This window comes from Sphaeramia orbicularis, chromosome 6 (assembly GCF_902148855.1).
Source record: "Sphaeramia orbicularis chromosome 6, fSphaOr1.1, whole genome shotgun sequence".
Lineage (NCBI taxonomy): Eukaryota > Metazoa > Chordata > Actinopteri > Kurtiformes > Apogonidae > Sphaeramia > Sphaeramia orbicularis.
This window is the reverse complement of record NC_043962.1, coordinates 18159057-18173897: the sequence shown is the minus strand read 5'-3', so window position 1 is coordinate 18173897 and position 14841 is coordinate 18159057. Positions and strand designations below refer to the sequence as shown.

General features: G+C 38.6%; 1 protein-coding gene across 6 annotated transcripts in view; it reads left to right on the top strand.

Annotated features, from left to right (window-relative positions):
• Positions 1-14841, top strand: part of mical3a (microtubule associated monooxygenase, calponin and LIM domain containing 3a) — a 148573-nt gene that overhangs the window by 104980 nt on the left and 28752 nt on the right. For 2 of the 6 annotated variants that reach the window (XM_030136913.1, XM_030136914.1), the window contains 9 exons: positions 924-1031; positions 2169-2355; positions 3161-3255; positions 4325-4418; positions 7515-7710; positions 11747-12024; positions 12292-12384; positions 13068-13229; positions 13710-13772. In XM_030136913.1, the coding sequence (XP_029992773.1) occupies positions 924-1031; positions 2169-2355; positions 3161-3255; positions 4325-4418; positions 7515-7710; positions 11747-12024; positions 12292-12384; positions 13068-13229; positions 13710-13772 (1276 nt within the window). The remainder of the gene's footprint in view (positions 1-923; positions 1032-2168; positions 2356-3160; positions 3256-4324; positions 4419-7514; positions 7711-11746; positions 12025-12291; positions 12385-13067; positions 13230-13709; positions 13773-14841) is intronic. The other 4 variants (XM_030136915.1, XM_030136919.1, XM_030136916.1 and 1 more) reach the window with 4 other exon arrangements.

The window sequence follows — 14841 nt, the reverse complement described above, 5'->3', positions numbered from 1 at the left end:
TCTAATCTGTTTAATACCTGTTAATCCATTAATCCTATCAATACATGTAAATAATTGGTGTAAAATACAGTTTATCATCTTTTCATGGTCATCAGATATGACCCATTTGGACGTTCAGAGGCTTTGTAGTGAACGTAGAAACACCGTCGTCTTCTACAACATTGATTCACCAGTAAAAACCCATGGCGGTGGATCAATGACAGTGAATGGAAACACTTGGTTTTATGTTCAGTTAATGATAGAGTTTACTAAAAAAAAGTCACTTTTTCTTCAGTTTTCTTTGTTTCTTATATAATATCCCTAAACTTTAATCTTAGCTTTTATGAACATCTACATGATCAGCAAATTTAAATTAGGAAAATACCTGATGTTCGCTGAAAAAACACAAATTACTGGTGTAAATGGTGATAAATCACTTAGGAAAGGTTAAATAGTTGGGAATTGGCACCAAAACAGCACTGGGTCTTTATGGGTTAATATGTACAGTGTAGAACTTATAGAACTCAAATGGTTTAGTTTTTTTATTTTTATTTATTTATTTTTTTTACTGGAAATCAACATTGCAACTTGGAATAATTAGTTCAACTGAGAGCAAATGTGCTTTGGAGCTTTTGGACGTTTCCTATAATGTGTTTTTGGTTTGTTGGTAGGTGGGGCCGCCCACACTTTTGAACGCTTGATCAGTCGAGCATGTACACATTGCTCTGTCATGTCTAAATGCCCTGTCTGACTCCATTGTTTGTGCACACCCTTTGTCTTTCCAAGCACGTGTTGCTGTGCTGCGTGATCTCCTGGCCCACTCCTCTGTTTCTTTATAATACTCTCTTCATTATTTTTCATATCAATCTTTTCCTTTTTTATCCATTGGTCTCTAATGTTTGTCCAACTGTCTTTTTTTTTTCTCCCCTTAATACTGTCAATAGTGCTATGTAAGGATGTACACAGGGGGAGTTAGCTCATTGGCTGAACAGTTAGCCAATCAGCTTCAGTCACAGGAAGAACCCAAGCCTTTACCTGAAAAGAGGGATTTGGTAAGCAAGCTATCCAGAGGGTAGAAGGCATGTGACTGCACAGATCACCCAGAGTTATGTCATACAGTGTGTTTGAGTGTGTATGTTACAGTTTATCTAGAACCTCTGTGTGGTTAGTCAGTGTGTGCTTTCTCAGCAAGTAACTGCAGTTTACGTTTCTGTTTTCTTTGTAGATAATGATCATAGTTAGGCTTTTACATCCTCTCTTCCCACTGATCAATAACCTCCTCTCACTCTGCTGTGGTGTTGTCATCAGGTTTTAAATTAGCCCCATATCAAGCATAGATCTGCAACTGGCTTGATATCATCCACTAATGGCCCTCCTCTATTCTCCTCCTCTCCTCTCTCCTCTCCTCTCCTCTCCTCCTCGTTTCTCCTCTCCTCTTCTCGTTTCTCTTCTCCTCATTTCTCTTCTCCTTGTTTCTCCTCTCCTCCCCATTTCTCTTCTCCTCGCTTCTCCCCATTTCTCTTCTCCTCGTTTCTCCTCATTTCTCTTCTCTGTGTTTCTCCTCTCCTCTCCTCCTCGTTTCTCCTCTCCTCTTCTCCTCGTTTCTCCTCATTGCTCTTCTCCTTGTTTCTCCTCTCCTGTTCTCCTTGTTTCTCTTCTCCTCGTTTCTCCCCATTTCTCTTCTCCTCGCTTCTCCCCATTTCTCTTCTCCTCGTTTCTCCTCATTTCTCTTCTCCTTGTTTCTACTCTCCTCTCCTCCTCGTTTCTCCTCCCCTCATTTCTCTTCTCCTCGTTTCTCCTCATTTCTCTTCTCCTTGTTTCTCCTCTCTTCTCCTCGTTTCTCCTCTTCTCCTTGTTTCGCTTCTCGATTCTCCTCTCCTCTCTTCTCCTCTTCTCGTTTCTCTTCTCCTCGTTTCTCCTCTCCTTGTTTCTCCTCTCCTCGTTTCTTCTCATTTCTCCTCTCCTCGTTTCTCCTTTCTTAATTTCTCCTCGTTTCTCCTCTCCTCTCCTCTTCTCGTTTCTCTTCTCCTCGTTTCTTCTCTCCTCGTTTCTCCTCTCCTCGTTTCTTCTCATTTCTCCTCTCCTCGTTTCTCCTCTTCATCTCCTCATTTCTCCTTGTTTCTCCTCGTTTCTCCTCTCCTCTCCTCGTTTCTCCTCTCATTGACTCCGTGGTGTTCATCTTTTTACAGGGCTCCCTCAGAAAAGAGTTTCCTGTCAACATCGGCGGCAGCGACGTTTGCTTCTTCTGTCGGAAGCGCGTGTACGTCATGGAGAGGTTGAGCGCAGAGGGAAAGTTCTTCCATCGCAGCTGCTTCAAGTGCGACTACTGCGGCACTACACTTCGACTGTCCTCCTACGCTTTTGATGTGGAGGATGGTAAGACTAACAGTGACATAATCAATTTCACCTGTTCCCTCTGTCCTTTCCCTTCTGTCATTAACTGAATAAATACACAGAAAAACTCTCTTGATTGACTTAACATTTGCAACACTGTGATAGAAGTGCAAACAACTAAGATTGATATTTACTGGCATAATATGGGCTTCAGGCCAAACACAACAAATTGAATGAGTAAGTAATTTACACTGTGATGTGTCATATCCATTCTTCCATGTCTCTGGTGCCTCCTGGTGGTTGTATTTATAAAGACAATCTCTGAACACAGCATCCTTCCTTCTCCTTTCATGGCTCCTGTCCAGAAACACCGAGATGAATGAGATGAAAGCAACACACAGACTAAACCAGACTTCTCTCATTTTTCTACTGACAAAACTTTCAATGACATCCCAGAACTATTAAACTTGGAGTGGTTTTAACAGCTACAACTTTTCAACAGCATCACATTGACTCCAGGGCAGAGTACAGTCTTGTGATTCCATGTTTTTCCTCAATGGGAGGTGTCTGTTATGCTCAAGGACAGACAGCAGATTGTTCAGTCAGACAAAGTAACTGTTTCTCGGTCTGAGCCGAGTGGGATTAAAACCCACTGACAGTCGGAACTGAGGCAGAAAAAAAAGACATCTTATTAACAAACATATCCTCGCCTTAGCCGGTCTACTTCTGCAGAACAAATAATGCGAATGGACTGTATGAGGTGATTTTCCACTATATGAATAACATTCATCAATGCATTCACTATGTTTGCTAATTTGACTTGTGTTTCTTGTTTTTTATCCTGCAGGGAAATTTTACTGCAAGCCTCACTACTGTTACCGTCTGTCTGGCTACGCCCAGAGGAAAAGGCCTGCTCCTGCTCCAGCTCCAATTACCACTAAGGTACCCCATTTATTTAGATCTTATTGTTCTCTCATAGTAGAGCTGCACAATATATCGTTTGAGCATCGTCATCGCGATGTACTGTACGTGTGCATAATAGTCACATCGCAGGTTCTGCAATGTAGGAGGCAAATGACCTCAATGTGTTCTCATCTAATTTCAAGGGTATGTGACACACACTGTGCGTAGAGATCCACCAATCACAATTGTTCTTAATCAGTTTGGAATGAGTCACTGGTAACAACGTTGAAAAATGAGCAACAAAGAAGAGAAAATCACCATAAATGAAGACTTGGTACAAAAAAGAAAAGCAACGTCAGTTATCTGGAATTATTTCGGCTACTAGAAGGATGATACTGAAACACGTGTTCTGTGTGGGTAGTGCCTTGCACCTGTTGCCACAACTAGATGTAACACAACTAATTTTTTTGACAATTTACATCAGCATCACACAGCTATTATAAACTCCTCAGTATTTTTTCATATCACAATATATATCGCAGGGTTAAAAAAAAATCACAATATCAGTTTTTTTCCAATATTGTGCAGCCCTATCTCATAGTGCACAACACACATTTGCCTTTGTTCAAGGTTCAAGGTTACTTTATTTATACCCGTGGGTAACTTTGTTTTGAAGACAAAGTGATTCCCTTTGGCATTACAACAAAACACACAATGAACCTGTTAGGCAGGTACTTGATTGAATGTCAAGACACAAAGTGCTCAGTGTTCCACCATTCATCAGTATAGCAGCATGGATTAGTAAAAGGATAAAATAAATAAATAAATACGATCAAATAAATAAAAACAAGATGCAATAAAACATAATAAAAACCTCAAGAACATAAAAACAGTCTCTGGGATAAAAACCAGGATAAGAACGAAAGGAAATTAGAAATCACAATAATAATAAATAAAGCAAAGAAATAGGATAAATAACTAAAATAAGTAAATAAAGTGCAATGTCACTATTTCTTATTGAGCTTAGTGACAGCGACAGGATCAAAGCTGGTTTTATAATGCTGTGTCCTGCACCTTGTTTGACTGTCTTTCTTTTTTGAACCTCCAGGAGAACCAGGCACCCCCCACTCCTGTAGCCACGGTGGATGCCCCTGGACGGGCGACGCCGGCAGCAGCCCCCTCAGCCGAGCACTCGCCTTCAGGTACCCCACTTTCCTCTCTTGCTGTGGCAGCGGTGCCCTGCCGTCTGGCCATGAGTGTGGGAGTGCGTACCCTCCGCCGCACGTTCTCCTGGACTTGCCACCAGGTGGCACACAACCCCTTAGACTCTCCCTTCCTGTGCACCTACTGCATCTACCTCTTCTGCTGTTTCACCATCAATATCCTGCTCGACCTCCTCTAGCATGACTCTCTGGTCGCTCCTTCCTCCTTCTTTATTTCCTTTTAGTCTTTGCTAACTAATGCCAGTGAGTTTGTATAGATTTTAGCCGTCACATTCTGCTCTGATTGTTTGATCACTGAGGCTGCAGTGTGTCGATATAAATCTTGTGATTCTTCGTCTCAGTGATTGATTTATTTCTCGAAGATGCAGCATTCCTTCTCTCTGTTTAGAAACCACTTTAGGACTTAAGGCAGAGGCAATTAAGAAACACTCTGGCAGAATAAATTCAGAAGTGAATGGTGCATCTAAAATTTCTTTATTTTTCTTGGCTTAGCTATTAAAACAAGTTAGGCAGGAGTTCTTTTTGGTCAGCAATATCAGCCGTTTGCGTAATAGTCTACTCAGCTTCTTTTTACTGCTAGACGTCATAGAACTTTTAATTGCTTTTTATTATTAGAAGAAGTTTGCAATTTGACAAACGGCAATCCATTAATTATTTATGTTTTATGTCTTATTTTACATACTGGGTGCAATAATTAAGACAACCTTATGCCTGCCTTTGTTTTAATGAAGAGCCAAGCTTTGTTCTTTTGTGACTGTAACCTCAGTGGCCTGTGACTCTTTTAGCTCTACCTCCTTGTCTGTGATTCTTTTAGAGCCTGCTCTGTGATGTGTTTCCTCCTTTGTAAGCTGTTTTGCACCTACGTCTTACTGAAACTCACCATACTGTGATGAAGTGCCTGTATCAGTGCTTTTGAATGCTTCCTTTTTGTGAGCTTTACCTTTCCCCCTCCTATTGGAGCAGCTTAAAACTGAAAGCTCGATTTTAGTGCCTGTGATCGGTTCTCTTGTGATTTTTCACTCCTCTTTCCAACCCTGTTAGCCTCCCTGTCGTCCTTTTGCATCCCTTAACCTCTCATTTTTGAACGATTGCTTCTAAAACCCACTTGTGTCTGCTCAATATACTCTAGTGCATCTTGCTGATTTAATTCTATGGCTTATGAAAGTATAACTTTAGCAATACGGTTTGAAACAGTGGAAGTAAACTGGTAAACTGCTAAGATTTAGAAGCATAGAAAATGAATAACTGCAGTTAAGTAGAATTTCAAGTATGTAAAGTGTAGGCCTGCTGCAGAATGTAGCAAGAATAGTAGAAAAAGTACATATTATATGAAACAATTAATTGGGAAGTTATATAGTTTTTAAGAAGTCCTATAAACTGTGTTACTTGCAAGTATTATTAAAAGTAGTAAATTTGTAAAATCATCGTGTAATATTTAGATCAGGATACAGTAATAATACAGGTAATGAGAACTACAACATTGACACTACTTTTGTTGTAATCCAATAGAATTATTATGCTTTCAGTCTTAGGTTTGGTCTGTTGAAACCTATAAACTCTGACCTGATTTTGTAGTTTTTTAGTAGTTGTGTTTTTGGTATTCAGCCTTCACTAGAAAAGGTAATGTTTTCAGTTTAGGCAATGTGTTTCATCTACACACAAGTGTACATCGTGGCATCAAAACTTACTCATTTGCTCTTACACAAAGGATTTAAAGGGGTCATATTTTGCTAAACCCACTTTTATTAGTCTTTGGTACATTTATTTGTGTATTTGGGGACGCTAATTCAAAAAGTTTGAATTTGAACCCTCCAGGTGCTGCAAAGCTATCTTTATATTCATTCCAGCAAAAATCGAGTGGATTTCTACTACCCGTTTCAATTCCTGCTTAATTTGTTATGTTTTATAACTAGTTACGTCACAACATTTGCACATATAAGGTCAAGACTTCCGAGGAACATTTCTCTGAGTACAACATAATTATTTTTCAGCAGCAACGGTTGTAGTAACAACTGAAAATTTGTCCAAACTTAGAGCCGATTACCTAAAATGTTCAGTTGTTGGTTGTATTAAGTGGCTGAAGTGGGCAGAAAGCACGGTCAACAGCTTGGAGGGGATGGGGTGGGAGGTGGCTCATTTGCATTTAAAGGGCCAGCGCTCAAAATGACCTGTCTCGTGTCGGAAATAGAGTTGAAGATGGACCTGTGGAGTTGAATTAATGAAGAATTCATACCCAAGCATAGCATTTACAGTTTATGTAGACCACAGGGAGATGTTTTAAAATGCATAATTTCGGCCGCAAAAGCAAAATATCACTCCTTTAAGGTTTGTTTTCTGCCATCATCATCATCATCATCGTCTTAAATTAGGGGTCAAATTTACCTCTGTGAAAAGAGAGCTGACAGGTGTAATCATAGTAGTAATAATAATAATAATAATAGTAATAGGGATGATCTGTTCCATTCACATTCACCTGCAAACCTCTGAGACAAATTTTAGAAAAGAATACAGTTTTAAGATTCGCTTCTCAGGATGGGAAAAAGGCAAGGCATCAACCTTGTACCCTATTATAGCGATTATAGAGTATTCAACTAATTTGTGTTTGTTGATACTATTCGCTGTAGGAATATAATCTAATGCAATAAATTCGGTTATCGATCTTACATCGGTGTCTTCTTCTTGTGTTTGGAATTGCACTGGTTTGATTATTGAATGAGTGACAGATTGGATGCCACTAGACCTGAACATGAATATTACCAGAATTTCATTTTAAACTACAGTTCCAGTATTTTTTAAGCATATTATACAGACACTCACACAGTAGACTAGGCATAGCTTATTCCACTTTGTCTATACAGAGATACATAAATACACTTATTAAACTAGATATCCCCTTTCTGCTGCAGTGGGTTATGTATAGCTCCTCTATACTCTCCTCATGGCTGCTGCACCTACCTGATTCTCAGTATCTTTTCTGTTCTCTTTCTTCTGTCTCATAACCCTGCAACTACCTGTCCATCCTGATGTCATCATTTCACCTGGGGTCTTCACCTTGTGCTCCATTTTCAACTCCAGCACCGGAGGTCAACGGGCTACAGGAGCCGAGCCTTGCTAAAAGACTGCGAGGAACTCCGGAGCGCATCGAGCTGGAGAACTACCGACTATCCCTGCAGAGAGAGGAGGAGCTGGAGGAGGTGCCCGAGGAGACGCTGGCGGAACACAACCTCAGCAGTGTTCTGGACAAGGCCACAGATGCTGACCTGGGCTCCAGGTACACCATGAAAATAACCATCTATTATGTGCATCTCCATATGGGTGCTTGTGTGAAACTGGTACCGAAAAACAGGACAGAGGGGCTAAAAATTCAAACAAGATGTAGACTAATGTTATAAAGCAAGTTTGGAAGCACTTTGGGTATGTTGTAGAAATATTAACTAAAATAAAAGACAAGCTATTTTTCAGAAAAAAAACATGGGTTTCTATTATTTTTATACAAAAATCTGCATGTAACATAGTGAAAAGGACACGAAAATTACACGCTACTATTTTTTCACATATCTTTTTATTCTCTCACAGATACATTTTGGGAATTGAACTAATTATGCAAGGCAGAATGTTTCACAAAAATGACAGCTGTTGCAAAATCACTCGCGATTTATTTGTGTTTAAATGGGCAGGTTCAGTATGTAACACCAGTGGACACAATGGGTTAGACATGAAACCTGGAATGAGACTGAGATTCATGAAAAACCCGCATGTCTGGATTAGAAAAAACACTAGGATCGTCAAATTTAACACAGTGTCTTTATTTCTAGTGGTGTATCAGACCATTTCAAGCCATGTTTTTTTCCAGATAAAATGCACATAGGTAGCTTTTCTTGTCCCAATTTTGTTCGCATTTTTGGCTCCAGTATTTTATTAAAAATTAATTTTGGGATGGCTCAGAGCAAGAGTATAATTTTTTTGACTTCATCTAAGGTCATCATTAGGTACATTCTGGGTGGAAATATGTCTAAATATCTCTTTAATTATTGGGTCTAAAGAGCTGGCAAAGTGCCAGGTACCAAAATAAACCCAGTTTCATAGAAGCACCCAAATAGGAAAACCCTGCAGTTGAAAGTCTCTGTCAATGTAGAATTTTCATATCTCCTACTTAAATTGTGGACTTAATTAACACTTTAAGACTTCATGTTAACATACCCATATGCAACCATTAACTAGATGCTTATTAGCATATATTTTAAAAGGCCCTATTCCCGGCAAAGCACATTAAAATTGTAGTTTTTGTACAACAGCTTCTTTACCTATTATTAATCAGCAGTTATTATTATCGTTATCAGCTTGTCAGCTCAGCCACTGGTATATTTTAATTTACAAAACAATTTTAGGGAGACTTTCTTCTTATTTACGTTCTCTTTTAGCCTGGAATCACGGCAGTTATAATCTCTGCTCAGTGAACACTCTGAACCTGTTTGTTCCAAAGATAAGGACTGAATTTGGAAAAAAATAATTTAGTTTTCCAGCTCCTGATGCCTGGAATAAGCTTCAGTCTGAGCTCCATCTACAAACACTGATTCCTTTGACTGGTTTTAAAGAGAGTGTTAAAACTCTGGAATCAGTGCTGTTGGTCTATAAATGCTTTGGCTGATTGTATTTATTTATTTATTCTGTGTTTGCAAATGCTTTTATTATTGCAAAACTGTAATTATGTGATTGTATTGCTGCCATCTTGGCCTGTTCTCCCTTGAAAAAGAGATCCCCTGACCAGCCCGGTTAAATAAAGATTAAAATAAATAAATAAATAGGACATTATTGGAGGAAAACTGTTAGGTAGTGAATTGTGGAATGTAGTTCTGCAGAATAAGGTATTAATAAATGTTTCATAATGAGGACTGAAAATTCAATATGCACTGATGGAATGCATCTAAATACTTTTACTGTAGTGTACAATTTTCAGAAAACTTACTGTGTGCTTTCAATTTTCTGTAGCTTTATTCTCCTATACCACACATCCTAATCAGAGACAGTACTTTTACTCCACTTCATTTATCTGACAGCTTTAGTTATCTTACAGATTATGATTTTTCATATTCCTCATGGTCATATACCTATCTGCAAATTGTCCTTGATTTCGAAGGCTTATAATAAACCAAATGATTAAGTGTTCTTTTATAGGTTCAGAAAATTCAATTACCACTTAAGCAAAAATAAACTCTTGAAAAACTCTCTTGCTCTTAAAAAATATCAAAACTGAAAGTAGGACTGATTTTCCTCAGAACATGTGTTGCTGTAGATTAAACATTTATTTAAAGTAGTTAAAATGAACTCAGCCTTGAATAACAACACAAGAAAAAGGCAACACAGACAATGAAACAGCAGTCAAATGAATCCAAAGATATGTGAGAGTAAAACACTGCCAAGGACCACTTTACTTCACAATCAGTACTTTTACTTTTCATACTTGAAGTACATCCCATTGATGTACTCATTTACTGCCAGAGGATGACTACTTTGTATGCTTTTTGTGACTATTTAATACTCAATTTGTGTACCTTAACCTATAAAGACCCAAACATCCACTTTTAACCTAAACTCATCTACTGATCTGAACTGTTTAAAACCTGTTGATCCACTAATCCGATCAATACATGTAAATAATTGGTGTAAAATACAGTTTGTCATCTTTTCATGGTCATCAGATATGACCCGTTTGGACATTCAGAGGCTCTGTAGTTACCGTGGAAACACAGTTGTCTTCTACAACATTAATTCACCAATAAAACCCATGGAGTTGGATCAATGACAGTGCATGGACACACTGGGTTTATGTTCAGTTAATGATAGATTTTACTGAAAAACTCACTTTTTCTTCATTTTTCTCTGTTTTTGATATAATAACCTTCAACTTTAATCCAAGCTTTTTTGAACATCTACATGATCAGTGAATTAAATGTAGGAAAATACATAAAATGCAAAATACATAGGATAATATTATAATAAATGGTGATAAATCACTTACGAAAGGTTAAATAGAAAGAAAATTGATTTAGGAACTGACATAAAAGTTGCACTGGGTCTTTATGGGTTAATGATAGATTTTACTGAAAAACTCACTTTTTCTTCATTTTTCTCTGTTTTTGATATAATAACCTTCAACTTTAATCCAAGCTTTTTTGAACATCTACATGATCAGTGAATTAAATGTAGGAAAATACATAAAATGCAAAATACATAGGATAATATTATAATAAATGGTGATAAATCACTTACGAAAGGTTAAATAGAAAGAAAATTGATTTAGGAACTGACATAAAAGTTGCACTGGGTCTTTATGGGTTAATGATAGATTTTACTGAAAAACTCACTTTTTCTTCATTTTTCTCTGTTTTTAATATAATAACGCTCAACTTTAATCGGAGCGTTTTTGAACATCTACGTGATCAGTGAATTAAATGTAAGACTAGAAGCACTCGGAGAGCGCAGACCTCCACCAAGGCTGATCAGTGCCCCTCCCCGTGGGCCCCCCCACCCCCGATCACCACCAAAATTTAATCATTTCTTCCTTATCCCATTTCCAACAAACCCTGAAAATTTCATCCAAATCTGTCCATAACTTTTTGAGTTATGTTGCACACTAACGGACAGACAAACAAACAAACAGACAAACAAACAAACAAACAAACCCTGGCAAAAACATAACCTCCTTGGCGGAGGTAAAAATACATAAAATGCAAAATACAGAGGATAATATTATAATAAATGGTGATAAATCACTTACGAAAGGTTAAATAGAAAGAAAAAAATCATTTGGGAACTGACACAAAAGTAGCACTGGGTCTTTATGGGTTAATAGATTTTACTGAAAAACTCACTTTTTCTTCATTTTTCATTGTTTTTAATACAATAACCCTCAACTTTAAACATCTTTTCTGAATATCTACATCATCAGTGAATTAAGTGTAGGAAAATACATAAAATGCAAACTACAGAGGATAATATTATAATACATGGTGATAAAGCACAGAAGAAAGGTTAGATATAGAGAAAATTTAATTTAGGAACTGACACAAAAGGCTGCATGGGTTTATATACAGTTACCTATTTGTTAAAAAAGCACTGAAAATAACAACTTTTCTTAGTAGAAAAATGTGTCCTTTATCGGTAAAAATGTTATTTGTCACCTGCTGTACACTAACACACAGCAAAAAGAAACTGAAGGTTATTCCAGCAATGACACACTGTTGTCTGCAAACTCACTTCCCTCCTACGTGTTCTGACTCTGCTGGGACTCCTCTGTTTTCCAACAGTAGTTCAGAGTCAGACATGGAGGAAGAGGATGAGCAGGAGGATCAGGAGGAGGTGGAAGCAGAGCAGCAGCCTCTCAGTCCCTCAGACCTTGGCGGCGTTCCCTGGAAGGAGGCGGTGGAGCTTCATGCCAAACTGAGGGGCGACCGCAGCGAGGACGGAGAGGGTGAAGCTCCGGCCGACGCAATCAGCAGGGACGGGGAATTAGATGAGGAAGAGGAAGAGGAGGATGAGGAGGAGGATGAAGATGAGGACGAAGAGGAGGAGGAATCAAGCGATGGTAAATTAGTTTTGAGCCTTTGAGTTTATTATTTGTTTCCTTTTGTATGTTTTATGTCCTGTCCGGCTCCATTGGACGTGATCAGAACCCATTTGTCTTTTTTTACTTCGACCTGTGTCATGTGTGTCTCAAACACTGCTCTCACTCTCTCCTTCTTTCCTCTTTGTCCCCCTCTGCCTTTTCATTACCCCCCATGTGAATGTGCGTGTGTATGTACTTTTATGTGTTTTTGTTTCTGGTTGGGCTTTTGTCTCCCCCTGCTGGCAGAGGGCGATTACTGCCCCTGGGACAGGGAGCTCCAGTCAGGCCTTTGGCTGGAGAAGTACCTCACAGATGAAGACGATATTGGTACATTTAAAGGTAGCAGAAGAAGTGCCTGCGGTTGTGTTTGCAGTCCCTTATAGCCTCATATAAAACGGTCTGGGTTTCTTTGTCAAGCATTTTTTAAAAATAAAGTGTGGCTTTGCTTTTTAATTTTTTTTTTTTTTTTTTTTTGGTTTGTGGTTGCAGTTGTGTTTTTAAAGGATTGTGTTTTTCAAGTGTGCTCTTTTCGAGTAAAATTTCAACTCTTATTAACATGCTTTAACTTTAACACCTCTTTTTTTCTATTATGGCTTTTAAAGACTAATCTGATAAATGTCAAAGCTCTTTGGGTTTTCCATGTAGGAGCAGCCATTGTAGTTTGGAAATAAATGGCACGATAGTTATCTTCACAAAAAATGTGTTGTTATTTTCTAACCTTCTTTGCTGCTTACTTATATGTTTGGACTATTTTTTTTACAGTTTAGTGCATGCAGCCTAAACTAAGCCCTTCTGGTGATTTTTCATTGCCACTGTATCTAACTGTTTTTCTGCCTTCTCTCCTTTTCCCTTTGGTGTTTGTCTTCTTTCCTTGCTCAACTATCTTCATCTCTTGCCTCTGTTCTATTTGGTTTGCACCATTTTACCCCCCCCCCCCCCCCCCCAAAAAAAAAAAAAAAAAAAAAAACAACCAAAAAAAACAACAACGCAACAATCCACAAAATGCCAACACCCCCATTTAGCCAGGAACCTTCAGATCCAACAAGTCCTGCAGCCTGTGGATCCTCAGGCCATTCCAGGTTTGGTGAGAACACACCTGGACTCTGAGGGGGAAAAGGAAGGCCAGCCGGTCTCAGCCTCCCAACTCTCCCAACCCTCTGAGCTCACACAGCCCACCCCCACAGGTAACCCCACCCAGAGGAGCTGAATCTTGGGAACACTTCACTGGTTGAGTCCCAGGCTTTAGGCCTCACAGGGTTAGGAGCCAGGGTTTCTCATTTCACCAGTGTGGCTGCTGCTGTTCTGTGTGTACGTCTGTGTCTGGAACAGGAAGGAACCGACTAACCTACCTGTTGTTTGTAATTATCTCTTCATTTGTACATTTTTTGTCACATTTGCTTGTTATTTTCTTGGAATGTCTAATTTTGTATTTAATCTTTTAATTTGTCATTCAGAGATGCTGTTGGTCTTCTGGGGTGAACATAAAGTTCTCCAACTACATCCCAGTTCACCATATAACCCCTTTGTGATTTCTTTAGATTTTTTTGTTCTGCTTTGTTCTTTTGTGTTCTGCTTTTGTTCTTTCTCATGTGTCTAATTACCTTACTGTTATGTCCCCTGCCATCTATCCCCCCTGTCATTCTGTATCCTCTGGTTGAATGTAGCCCCTGCCCACACATCCGCCCGACACGAGGCAGTGAGAGTCTGGTTGGAGTCCATGTCTGGAGGTAGCACAGACTTAAAAGGGATCATGACATCCCGCCTTAGATTTGTATTCTATCTGTCTAACGGCTGGCCTTTTTCTGTGGCATGCAGAAACACATACAGGGACCAGACTCACAAGTATGCATGCGTTCAACTCGTCACTCTAAAGAGTTCCGCTCTTTAGGGTCTGAGCAGCACCTGTATTTCACTCTCACTCCTACACTCCAACTACTCTTTTCCCTTTTTAACTCCCAAAGTATGTGTTTTATCTGCACTGTATTGCACTACGCTGTAACATATGCCGTAGACAGATGGGCTATTACCGCAGACACTTCACATCACCGTTTCTTTCCCTGATGTGTAATGTGTGAGGTATTGAGAATTTGCTGTTATTTGTACTATACTTTTGTACTAACATCCTGATGGTGCTTGTTCTTGCACAAAGTTCAGAGAATAAGGCTGTTGAGGTACATTATCAGCTTTTAAAAGCCTGCCACTAACAGTAGCAAATGAATGGAACAATGGGCAGTGCTTGTATTTCTTGGTTATAGCTTAGTATAAAACCTCCTTGTGCTCAGATATACGAGAATTTAAGCTCCTTTTGGGATGTGCACCATGAGCAATGGAATATTTAGTGCATTTAGCATATTTATTATCATTTACTTTAGTTTTAACAGGTTTTTCTTGCAGTTGGCTATTTGAAATGTCATCCATTTGCTAATTTTATTGCATGCTCACTTTTTTTTTTTTACTAATGCTATTCCACACTTTTATTTTTATTCATATCTTTCAATTTAACTGCTGTGTATGATTTCATTTATATGCAAAACAAATGCAATATTTTTTGCTTGAAAAGCTTTCTTAAGGCTTTCTCAAGGAAAAAGGGATTTTGGATTTGATGCTGTTTTTTTTCCTCTTTTTTAACCATTATTTTCTTTCTATAACTGCACACCTCTTCAAAATTGGTCTTGATAAGTAGATGTTAAGTGATCTTTGAAATGTGCTGTTATTTGACTTGAGCCTGAATTTATGAGAAAAGTTTAGTTCACCCTGTAAAGCCTGAACCATTAAATCATTGACAGAAAATTCAAG